General features: G+C 38.6%; 1 protein-coding gene across 2 annotated transcripts; it reads left to right on the forward strand.

Moving 5' to 3' along the window:
* The first annotated feature begins 189 nt into the window (after positions 1 to 189).
* Positions 190 to 8168, forward strand: LOC121388623 (poly [ADP-ribose] polymerase tankyrase-2-like). 2 transcript variants are annotated; one of them, XM_041520041.1, is made up of 2 exons: positions 190 to 362; positions 6643 to 8168. In XM_041520041.1, the coding sequence occupies exon 2, from the start codon at positions 6813 to 6815 to the stop codon at positions 7926 to 7928; it is 1116 nt and encodes a 371-aa protein (XP_041375975.1). In that variant the 5' UTR covers positions 190 to 362; positions 6643 to 6812; the 3' UTR covers positions 7929 to 8168. The 2 variants fall into 2 exon arrangements, with proteins under 2 accessions (XP_041375975.1, XP_041375976.1); XM_041520042.1 differs by lacking the exon at positions 190 to 362 and adding an exon at positions 4495 to 4630.
* The last annotated feature ends 4751 nt before the right edge of the window (positions 8169 to 12919 follow it).

A 12919-nucleotide genomic window follows, 5' to 3' on the forward strand; every position in this document is an offset into this window, starting at 1 on the left:
TTGGTAGGAGCAAATCCACCACTAATTGATGGTCAAACCACTTTAAAATCAACCACTGGCCGCGCGGACAAGACCAGCAGCAACATAATCCCCCTGAATACAATTAAAAGTTTAAAGTCCGTTAGACTGCTAATCGTTGGTTACTTGATGCAACCCGGTTTCGTTGTCAGCTGTTCGGAGTTGTGACAATGGATACGCAACGCCCTCTTCGCATAATCAGCGATTACAAACGCCGAGTATGGAAATTATCCGATGTGAAAACGGCAACGGGATTTCTTTTCATTCAGCCCATTCGAAAAACTGATGGACATTTTGTGCAGCTGCATGAGAGAAGTATATAGCTTCTGTTGAAATATCTGAGGGTTTGTATAATTTTATTATACACTTGTTACTTGTGTGTTTTGTTAGGGGTTTTTTGGTTGGGTTTTTTTGCGCATTCTGTATTGTTATTTAATTGTTAACTATACACACACAAAAAGACATCATTGTTTGGTGTAGCTATCAATATCTCCTTGTGCGTTCAGTTTCACTATTCTTTGTTCGGTTGGCTTATTTAGATGTGCGCCTGACTCACACAGCGTTTAATTTCTTTTTTCCATACAGACTAGATAGAAGACCATGAATTGACAACGCGAAATGTTGATATGTTTATATTAAATGCAATTTCTTTTCAGTCATCGTACGTTTCCAGATCTTTGTTTTGTTTTGTTGGTTTGTGGGGCTTTTTTTATGTGTGTGTGCTGTTTTTTATAGCCCGTCTATGATGGGACGTATTATGGTATGCCGTTGTCCGTCCGTCCGTCTGTCCGTCTTTCCGTACGTACGTCCATCCGTCCGTCCGTCTGTTAACTGTTTCTTTACCAGACCATATTTTACATATACATGCATACAGCATCATCAAACCTGACATGTAGGAACAACATGGGATGACGGTGTGTTGCGTACTATTACTAGGTCATTGTGACCTACTTTTCACGGTCTACTGCACACAACAGTAAATCCTTGTCCGGACCACATCTTGCATATAGATGGATACAGGACCATCAAACCTCACATGTAGGAATAACTTGGGGTGGTGGTGAGTCACATATAATTACTAGGTCTCCGTGATACAAATAAATCAAATAATTTGTCTATATTCTGAACATCATATGGTTTTCAAACAAACTCCTGACGGGCGTATCATGTACCTCACCAGTACTCTTGGCTCTTTTTTTTCTTTTTCTTTTTAGTGTGGGGGGGGGGGGGGGGGGGGTTGGGTGTAAAATAAAGTATTATTCTTATATTAATCTGGAAAACTATGGCCTACATATGCTTTGAAAATCGTATTTTAATATCCATGTAGCCCATATGTTTCTTTTAGTTAATTGTATTGCCATTCGATGTATTATTAATTGGGTACAGGCCTCGGTGGCGTCGTGGTTAGGCCATCGGTCTACAGGCTGGTAGGTACTGGGTTGGGATCCCAGTCGAGGCATGGGATTTTTAATCCAGATACCGACTCCAAACCCTGAGTGAGTGCTCCGCAAGGCTCAATGGGTAGGTGTAAACCACTTGCACCGACCAGTGATCCATAACTGGTTCAACAAAGGCCATGGTTTGTGCTATCCTGCCTGTGGGAAGCGCAAATAAAAGATCCCTTGCTGCTAATCGGAAAGAGTAGCCCATGTAGTGGCGACAGCGGGTTTTCTCTAAAAATCTGTATGGTCCTTAACCATATGTCTGACGCCATATAACTGTAAATAAAATGTGTTGAGTGCGTCGTTAAATAAAACATTTCTTTCTTTTTATTAATTGGTTCAAACGGTGTGTGTGTGTGGGGGGGGGGGGGGGGTGGGGGTGTCGGGTTCTGGGTTGTTTGTGGGTTTGGGTTTTTTTGTTGGGTTTTTTTGTTCAGTTATTATATAATTATTATAATAGGCATTTTTAAAGTCGTCTCTTAAGGCATGTATATTAGTTTGTTTTGGAGAACAATACAAATATCTTTTTTTAACACAGGTGGCTGTATTATTGAGGTGGCTACTTTTAGATGTAACATACATCATTTATATAGCCTACAGGTTTTATTTGAATTGTTTGAATAGTAAGTAAATTATATATAAATCTACACATAGCCTATAAGATGACGATGCATTTGAAGTAGTTTAGATTGGAGAATTTAATTTAAATTGAAGATTAACGAGAGAAAACCCCAAACAAAGAAAGAAAACAACAACACAAACGTAAAGTGGATTGTGTACACACTTAAAATAAATATTAAAATATACTACAAGTTACCGCTTTAAACATCAAAGGATAAATATGTTTAACATAATGAGAAAAAGGTAAATAATTCAGACGATTTCGGTCAAACAAAATACTTTATACAGACTACGTCTACATCTAAATATAAACATACACAATCGTGTAGGAGTGCATCAATGCGCGCGGGTGAATTGGAAAAAAAATCTCACATAGTTAAATTGTGATTACTCGTATGTTACGCACTACTTGACTGGCTGCATATAAACTGTTTTACAACATGACAGGGTAACATTTAAATTAGCGACAGGACACGTAATCTCCGCAAATAACAAAGCAATGTACAGAATTTTACCTGTACACGTAATGTTTCCTGTAAGGTGTTGTCAGAAATCTGGGTTTGCGGTATTTTCCAGTAGCAGCTCGGGCCTGTGCTATTAAATGGTACAACTGATTGTAACTAGAGAGGGCAGTTAGGTACCCCCCTTCTGCAAACTGCAAATACAAACAAACATGTGGCCTATTTAGTATAGAAGAGTTCTTTGTGTGTGTGTGTGTGTGTGTGTGTGTGTGTGTGTGTGTGTTTGTGGTGTGTGTGAGAGTGGAGTGAGGAGAGAGAAAGAGAGGGAGACTCGGACGGACGGACAGACGAGAGACAGACAGTGAACAGAGACAGAGAGACTAGAGAGAGAGAACAGACACAGAGATACGATATATAAAAACAGAGCACGAATACAGAGACAAAGAGACGGAAATAGGACATAGAGAGAGAGAGAGAGAGAGAGAGAGAGAGAGAGAGAGAGTGAAGAGAGGAGAGAGGGAAAGAAAAAAAAAGAGGAAGAGAAGAGGAGAGAGAAGAGAGGGAGAGAGAGAGAGAGGAGATGAGGAGAGAGTCCGAGGAGGAGAATCACAGTTGACAGGACTGATGACACATAGGAACGAGACAAGACATAAAGATAGCAGAGAGAGAGAGAGAGGAGTTCAGGGAGAGAGAGAAGAAGAGAGAGAGAGAGAGAGATATGTCATGTGTATCAGTCGCCTGATGGTAACTTTGGATTATATTTTTATAACAGGTGGCCTTTGTAGTTTGGATATACGCGAGGTGCACGAGTCTTCGAAGACAGATGGTGGATACACTAATTAAAATATAAAATCAACCGATCAATTAATCAGCTTGGATACATTAAATAATATTAATTTATTCTTTTCAGAAATGTAGCTATTGCAAAGATGCAGTCATCACACAATGGCAGCATATTACGCATGCATGCGCGAACACACACTGTGGAATATAACATTGCCTCGCCAATGGGCTTCGTATGAGTTAACTAATAAAATTTTGTGTTGCGTTCTTTATTCGTTGAGTCTTGGCTTAATGTGTAAGTGGTTTGTAAAAGTGTTATAGAAAATGATGCAGTGTTACATACACATGGCCATATTACATACACGTGCAATAACTGTTAGATATATCCAGTTGGGAGACAGAACCGTTTCGTTCCGCTTGATAGGAAGTGTGTGCATACACGTGTGTGCGGCTGCGGAGAATCAGGAAACACTCCTATGTTCAGGATAACAGCACATGCGGTACTGATGATTTATTAAAATTGTCATTTACTACAAGAAGAAAAATGTAAATAATAATAATAATAATAATAATAATAATAATAATAATTATTATTATTATTATTATTATTATTAAAAAATAAAAATCAATTAAAAACATATAAACATTTTTAAAATTTTCATTTTGAGCTATTACAAATATCAGGACGACCAAAAAGACATTAGATTGGCCAAAATTGATAATTTAAGCAATTTTTTGAGATGTGTACAAAGAAAGAAAAAAACAAAAACAAAAACAAAACAAAAAAAACACAAAAACAACAGCAACAACACACATACACCTAAAAAACCCCCACAAAAACAAAACAACAACAACAACAAAAACAGCAACATCCCTGTATAGTAGCTAAAATATTGTGCACTGTTTAATAATTACTAGTATACGGTCAGTGCCTTTAAACTTTCGTAAAAATACGGTTTACATTAAACTGAAAAAAGAAAGAAACAGAGAGAAAGCGTTTTTGCAAGTCTATTTACCTATAGGAACACGCGAGAAGATATTTTGCAAAATTACGCACGCAGTCTAAAATTAGACTATCTATATCCAGACGGAGATTTTCAGTTATCTGTAAAGAACGGAAACTCACACTACGATATTCTAAGTACAGCACCGTTATATATCAAGCTTATCCAACACCATTATATACAATACGACAGACAGGTCACAAATGAAGCTATATGCGTAATACGATTGGGAAGACTTAAGTTAACCAAAGAAAACCGGTTCTGGAAACGAATCTTGCGGTGGTACCGAAGTTAGAAAAAGGTAAACAAATGCATGCTGGTGTTGGTGGTAGCTAGAAGCTTGTTCCAGTTGTTCGACATGTAGAAATTACGTTATGTAGAATTCTTTGTTTTGTGTTCCCATGTAGTACCTCTCTATGTTGATCTTTCGTCTGAGAGATCATGGGTTAAAAGATCGCCCTCATTCCTCCCCAGAGAACAGATTCGTTAAGATTTTCCCATTCCAACAAATTTAATGTTCCGCGACAGGAATGTCAAAAGTCGTGGTATGTGCTATCATGTTTGTAGGAAAGCGCATGTAAAATGTTCCGTGTTGCTTGTCGATGAGAGGTCACGACACAGAAGTATGTTTCTTCTCTCATCCTTTAGACCAGAGCCAACACGCTCATAAAACTTTAAAAAGTCTAGATTAATGACTTTAGCATTCTCTAAGTATATCATATTTGTATAGACTAGACTTTATTCATCTTTTTACAACTAAGTTTATCCAGTGTCTTATTCATTCTACTCTGGGGCAGGACGTGGCCCAGTGGTAAAGCGTCTGCTTGATGCGTGGTCTGTCTGGGATCGATCCCCGTCGGTGGGCCCATTGGGCTATTTCTCGTTTAAAGTCGGTGCCACACGACTGGTATATCAAAGGCCGTGGTATGTGCTATCCTGTCTGTGGGATGGTGCATATAAAAGATTCCTTGCTACTAATAGAAAAAATATAACGGGTTTCCTCTCTAAGACAAAATTACCAAATCCAATATCCGATGATTAATAAATAAATGTGCTGTAGTGGTGTTGTTAAAACAAAACACACTTTATTCATTCTACTGAGGTTGACTAGTCCAGTGTGGTTTTTGCAGTGTTGAAATGGTGAAATCAGTGAGTCTGAATTTATAATTTTTTTAAAGTACGTGGCCATATATTCATGGTAGTTACTAGTGGTCACTGCTTAAACAATTGCTGTGATGGAAAGTTAGTTAAAACACTCAGTTCTATCACTGTCTGCCTTTTCCCTTCCGTTCAAGTTTAAAGCGACTCTGAGTTCCGAATTTGAAGGAAGGAAAATGTTTTATTTAACGACGCACTCAACACATTTTATTTACGGTTATATGGCGTCAGACATATGGTTAAGGACCACACAGGTATTGAGAGAGGAAACCTGCTGTCGCCACTTCATGGGCTACTCTTTTCGATTAGCAGCAAGGGATCTTTTATATGCATCATCCGACGAATGATATATCAAATGCCGTGGTATGTGCTATCCTATCTGTTTGGATGATGCATATAAAGACCATTTGCTGCTAATGGAAACATGTAGCGGGTTTTCTTTCTAAGACTATATGTCAAAATTACCAAATGTTTGACTCCCAATAGCCGATGATTAATAAATCAATGTGCTCTAGTGGTGTCGTTAAAGAAAACAAACTTTATTTTAACTTGTTATTGTCATTGTATTTAATATGTAGACCTTAATTTAGTCGATAACAAAGATATATTAGTGGGAAACACGTTCGGCCTACAATGACAACAAAATCAAGATAATTGGCTACGCGCAGGAAAGTATTTTTGCCTATCGTGCCCCATCAATAGGTCAACATTGCTGCAAGATGTTCTTACACAGATGTTTTGTACTTTACGTTGCCAGGCAGACCTCGTGCCGTACATATCTCTTTAAAATAATGTTAACATCTGCCACACTATTACTATTTTTTTTCTTATGCTGCACGCATGTTGTTTATTTTTCGGCTTGTATATTTGAATCATAAGATAACTAAAGAAAGAATGAAACAGTTGTTTCAAGTGTTTTAATTGCGACAACTTCCAGATATCTGAACGTCCAAGAAGCATGACGTCACGGTCGTGCCACGTGAAATGTTTATAGCATGTGTGATACAATATTTATGGCATGGTTTAATATAACACCAAGTGTTTATAAACAGATTAACTTTACTCAGTAATTGACTACAAGTCCTTTGTTGCAAAAAGTAAGAACAATATGTGTTGCATCATATATCTGAATGTAATATATTACTTTATTTTCAGATTTTACCTGAGAATTGAGAGTCGGATAAATGGACTTACAGACTGTCGATACCAATCCTGATTACGAACATCTAACATTTTACAGTATGACGTCATAAGCAACGTTTCAATAGTCTAAATTCACATATTCATAACTGAAGTAGACTGGTTGTCCTGATAACTTTATCAAAATGCCAGTATCAATGGACAATAACAGCTTACTTTTTGAAGCAGCAAAATGGGGGAAGGAGGACAAAGTCCGAAACCTACTTTTGGAAGGCTGCTGTAACAAACGTACCGACGAACAAGAACGGACAGCACTACACTGGGCGTGCGAATACGGATATATTCGAATAGTGTACATTTTGGTGAGTGCGGAGTGGGACATTAACAAGGCCGACGCCAAAAAGCAGACGCCATTACACATCGCGTGCAACCACAGACGAGAAGACGTCGCCTCCTGTCTGATATCGCTCGGATGTGACGTCAACGTGTATGACGTCACGGGAAACACGCCCCTCCACAGAGCAATTCACATGAATATGGAAACGATCACGTGCTTGCTGTGTAAGACGGGCGCGAGAGTCAGTGTCGCCAACAAACTGTTGTGGACGCCGATTCACGAGGCTGCCAGGACGGGCAACGAGCCCATCATGCGGATGTTGATCAAGCACGGGGCTGACGTGAACGCGTGTACACAGAACCGCATGACCCCGTTCCTGACCTGCATCTTCTACTACAAAATCGCGCAGAGGAACACGTACCCGAACCTGGACAACATGCTCAGACTGCTGATCGAGTCTGGGTGTCGCCTCAGCCAGGACGACGGTCAATGGTCGCCGTTAAGCGCATGCGTGTCCATCGACAACAGCTTCACCGCGTCCCTCCTCATCTACAACGGCTGCCATTTCGAGAGGCGAGGCAAGTACACCCGGAGTCTGCTTGTGGACGCTTTCGCTAAGTGCGAGGCTTTCGTCGCCAAACTAATGGTGCTGTCGGGGTACCAACCGTCGCCGGACGAAGTTGATCAGTGTTCAAGGAGAATTCCCGCTTTTTCTAGAACGTTCATTCGTCTGGCTCAGCCGATGTTGGAGCTCGGTAGCAGCCGACACGAACTACTGAACTGGCTGCGTGTGCGCAGTAAGTCGCCCAGATCGCTGAAAGAGATTTGTCGAGTGTCCATCAGAAATGGATTAAACCTCGCAGCAGACGACAGACCAATTGTGGACAGGATATTTATTTTACCATATCCAGAATGTCTCAAGAAGTATATAGCTTTATCAGACTTTACAAGCGGGGCGGTTTGAAAAATAGTTCACTATATTAGTATAACAAAAACATTAATTTTAGCATGCCCTTTCAGAGAAATACAACATCGAGGACAAACGGATCAAGACATTAGTGTTTAATAAAAATGGATGTTCATAAATACGCCAATCAAAGACATACATTGTAACCAAAGTTGACCAATGGGCTAAAGATAATTTTGTTTACCATAGTTGAAAAAATGAAGTAAAGGAAGAACGTTTTCCCTTTTTATTTGGAAAGTTATTGCGTTCATTATCTTTTTAGAGCAGTGTAAAAGAGGCGTCATTGAATATATATATATATATATATATATATATATATATATATATATATATATATATATATATATATATATATATATATATATTTAAAATTAGCTCCACAGGTTAATTACTATTACTGGTAGACCAGTAGAGCTAATTTTAATCAAATTTATATATATATATATATATACTGGACCAAAAAAGAAACTTCCGATTTGTACATATAGTATTTGTTGTGTTAAAGAATGCATTGTGTAATGAAATTATACAGGTAGTATTAGCCTTGAGCTGTATTATTAGGATTCATGAATTTTATCGATTATTTTTGCACTGTTAATCGTCGACAACGTGAAATTCAATTTGCACGTGCATGCATGGTTCGACATGCCCCGTGTAGTATTCGGTCAATTTGTTTTACTTGTCTTACTAACATTGTTGTCAAGCGAACGAAAACGCTTCCAAATTTGTAAAAAAATTAACGTTTTTTTACATTGTAGCATTTTTAGTATGTCAAGAATACCCAATAATTTACGCGAACGGGTGATTGGCATGCTTGATGCTGGCATGCTTGATGCTGGCATGTCAACAAAAAACATTGCAAGGCATGTTGGGAGTTCTAGTCGAGCGATACGAATCTTCGCGTAAGATTTCGAACGACAGGAAGCACCAACGACTTGCTACGTCGTGGACGTCCGCGTGTTACAACGCGTGGTCAAGACCGCTATATCATGAACACACATTTGCGTAATCGATTCCAAACTGCCACTGCTACTGCTGCTAACACACCTGGGCTTCATAATAACCGAATCAGTGGGCAAACTGTTCGTAATCGTCTGCGGGAGAACGGTTTACATGCACGACGTCCTTACGTCGGATGCGTTTTAACGCAACGTCATCGTCTAAATCGGGCACGTGTACACACTCGTTGGATACGGCGACGCTGGAATACCGTTCTTTTTTCGGATGAATCCAGATTTTCTTTACAACGTGGTGATGGCAGGGTGCGCGTCTACCGTAGGAGAAATGAACGCTATGCTGACTGTTGTGTTCTTGAACGATATCGTTTCGGGGGTGGGGGTTGTGTCATGGTCTGGGCAGCCATTGCCCATGGTTATCGTTCACCACTAGTCGTCATTGATGGCAATTTAAATGCTCAACGTTACCGCGATGACATTCTCGCTCATCACGTCATTCCTGTTCCATAACAACGCCAACATCTCGATTTTTCAGCATGATACAGCTAGACACTGTAAATTTTCTTAGGACAAATAACATTGATTTCATTTATGAGTGGCCCACTAAAAGTCCTGATCTCAACCCCATCGAGCATGTCTGGGATAGTCTGGACAGACGATTGAGGCGTCGTCCCAACCCACCCGTTAACGTCAACGAATTTCGTCAAGCGCTCATTCAGGAATGGAACAATATTCCACAGGCAGAAATCAACACTTTAGTCAATTCTATGCGCCTGCGATGCACTGCAGTGGTCAATTCAAGAGGTGGTCATACCCGTTATTAAGTGGGTGGGGTGTTTTTTTAACCCCTACCACACTTGGTCAAAATTTCTCCCAGTTTCTGTTAACTTATGGCCATGATTTTTGCACTAAACGATGCATCATGGAACACTCTTTAAACGCATATATAACAATTATTCCCCTGGTTTGTTTTCATCAAGTTGTGTTCAAGCAGTTAGCGGAAGTTTCTTATTTTGTTCAGTATATATATGTGGAATAGCTCTCTTTATATGAAGTTAGCCATCCGGAATTATCAGAAGAGTAATAGACTGTTCACCTGTTAATTCCAAATGGAGAGACTTGATGTTCCAGGTGATGTTTAATTAGAGCAGCTGTTCTGATCTTACGGTCCGACGAAATTCTGAGCTCTTTGCACAAAAACATATTTTGACGGACTGATTTTCATCCTCCCAAAACAAAAATTCTGCACTGTATGAAATAACAGCATTTTTGCCAGCATTTTTACACCTTAAAAGTTACTTTTTTTAACTCTGTAATTTTCGATTTAGTGACATGACATATTTCATATTAAATTTAACCCACCCATCCCCCTTAAATAATTAAGCGCACAAACATGAAAACTGGCAAGTTCTAGAATCTAGATATTTGTTATGAATGGGGTGGGAATTGTGGAACTGTAAAAAAGAGGAAATCTAGAGGGGTCTCAGAAATTCTTGAAATCCTAGGTTAAAATCTGTGTCATCTGACACATTTTGGAGGAAAGGACAATTAAAATGAGAGGAAACAAAAATGTTCCATGAGAGGAAAACCGCTGGTCCGAGGAGAATTCCCACCCCTGGATAAAGAAAAACTAAATTGTCAGGATGAATTATTGCTTGGGTAAGATTAGTATGGCTTGGGACTGTAGAATTCCATGAACCTGTGGGACATCTAGACCAACCACGATGGTGCTATTTTAATTGACTATACTGACGATCAAAAGAAAACATATCGACCAGTCGAAATAGTAAAAACAACACAAAGCACGTTGACACTGGCGGTCGGGTATGCGTGTGTGTGTGTCCGGGGGGTGGGGGGGGGGGGGGGGGGTGTATTTAGCTCGGTTAATATGACCGGAGATGTTTGGATCGTTGGATCGAACTTCCTCGGCGGACCCAAAGTCCCACAATCACCCCCAACCCCCACCATCTCAACCAGTAACCTATGACCGGTGTATAAAAGGTCATGGTATATCCTGCCCTATGGGAAAGTGCATGTAAATCCCCGGTGTCAAATGGAAACTGTAGTATTCCTCAAAAGACTACGTGTTAAAATTATCAAATGTTTCACATCCAACGGCCAATAATTAATTAACCAATGTGCTATGATGTTGTTTGTTTTGTTTGTTTGTTTTTTGTAGTTTTTTGGGGGGTTTGGGGGGGGGGGGGGGGGGCTATCTCCCCTCCTATTTTTAAAATGCTAGATACGGTCCTACCTCTGATGAATGACTAGCATTTCTATCCTTCTTTTAATAATATCCTTACAAACCTTTAAAAACAAAAAACCTACACAAATGTTTATAGTGTATTTTTTTATTACTCGCTGATGAGGGCTTATCTTTATACATCAATATTATCATACACTGATGTGTCGTAGTCAACATGTAACATTTGGCGGAAAAAAACTACATATACAGTACCATACTAAAACTCACACGTTGATGTAAGAACACATTAATTAATAAAATGTACACATACAAAATGATGGATAAACCTATTTAAAATTCAAATTACACAATAAGAGGTAACAATTTGTGACATCAGAACTCTATTAAAGACTGAGCTATACTAAGACAATTTCTTTTTAGCAATTTGGTACAACTACATTATATATTCAATGACCGACAGTTATTCATGTCATTTAGCTGGGCAGGGCTGGAAAAAATTATAGAAACTTAAAGAAAATTCTTTTCAGAATCATTTAAGGAGTTTTAGACGTAACTACTCAGTTGCCCCCCCCCCCCCCCCCCCCCCCCAACAAAAAATCCTAGCTACGGCCCTGTTTTGTATCGCAAAATCTTCTTTTACCTGTACTGACACATGATGCATCAATGAAATCCAGTGTCCGATTTCGTTTTGAAAGTCACGAGTTTTCGGTTACTGAAGCTCATTTACTATAGTCCTTCCCACAGGGAACGCCTTTTTTTATACTATAGAATTTATTACAAGTTATTTATTTCTGAGCCATTTGTTTTCCAAATTGCACACAAAAATAGCTGGGTGGTTTTTTTGTCATTTCCAAAACACTAACTTTTTTCCTTATGTCAAATCAAAAAGGAAATTATTTTTAAAAAAAACACATTTTTATAGGAGGATGGAACAACTATAATTTGCTAAACTTTTTTGTCTTAGTATATAATAGTCATCAGTCAAGAAGAAAAAACAAAAAGAAGAGCAACAATGTCCTCCTATTCCAAAAAACGGCAACAATTCATGTACTCCTACTCCAATTACAGGAGCTGTAAGTTCTACCATTATTACTTAAGAGACGATTCCTGGAATTGTTTTACATACCAAAAGGCACAAATACCAAATATTATTGTCCACCAACAGGATTCGGATGAAGCCAGCAACTGGAGGGGCCAGTCAAATAATAATTTGTCTTTTAACGGGAAGGATGGTTGGAGGCAATGCATAATTCAGAGTTTGGAGTGGGTAGTGTCTCCAACCTGTTTCCAACGCATGTCTTGCAGGTGCAAAAAATCCCTATAGATATTGTTATGAAGTTAGGAAACAATAATTTTAATTGTTATTATCCCCTTGAAGGTGCGTAATTCCTGCTGTTAGTTCTAAGTTAGAGAAGTGGTGATAATACTATAGTTATGACACGCTTTAAAACATAGTTTCTGGCATTACAGATAGGCAATGGAAATATTAATTTGCATTAGAGCAGCAAAACTAATATTGCCTGCCACATCAAACAAATAACAATTTTACAGGAACAGGATACTGCATTTTAAAATCTAATAATCACATGGGAATGATATTTGAAAAAAATAGTAGATACAAAAAATGTCACCATTTTTCAGATTTGTTAGGATACTAAATTTATTTTAAAACATTTTCTTACTTGAAGAAAATTCTATTTCATTTTGAATTGTTAAATGTGATGTAAAAGACTAATGTACCGGTATTCTATATTACCTATAATAGTACCTTTTAATATACATGTAATAGTATATTTTAATATACAATTATAATATCCATGATATGT

This window comes from Gigantopelta aegis, chromosome 14 (genome assembly GCF_016097555.1).
Source record: "Gigantopelta aegis isolate Gae_Host chromosome 14, Gae_host_genome, whole genome shotgun sequence".
Classification (NCBI taxonomy): domain Eukaryota; kingdom Metazoa; phylum Mollusca; class Gastropoda; order Neomphalida; family Peltospiridae; genus Gigantopelta; species Gigantopelta aegis.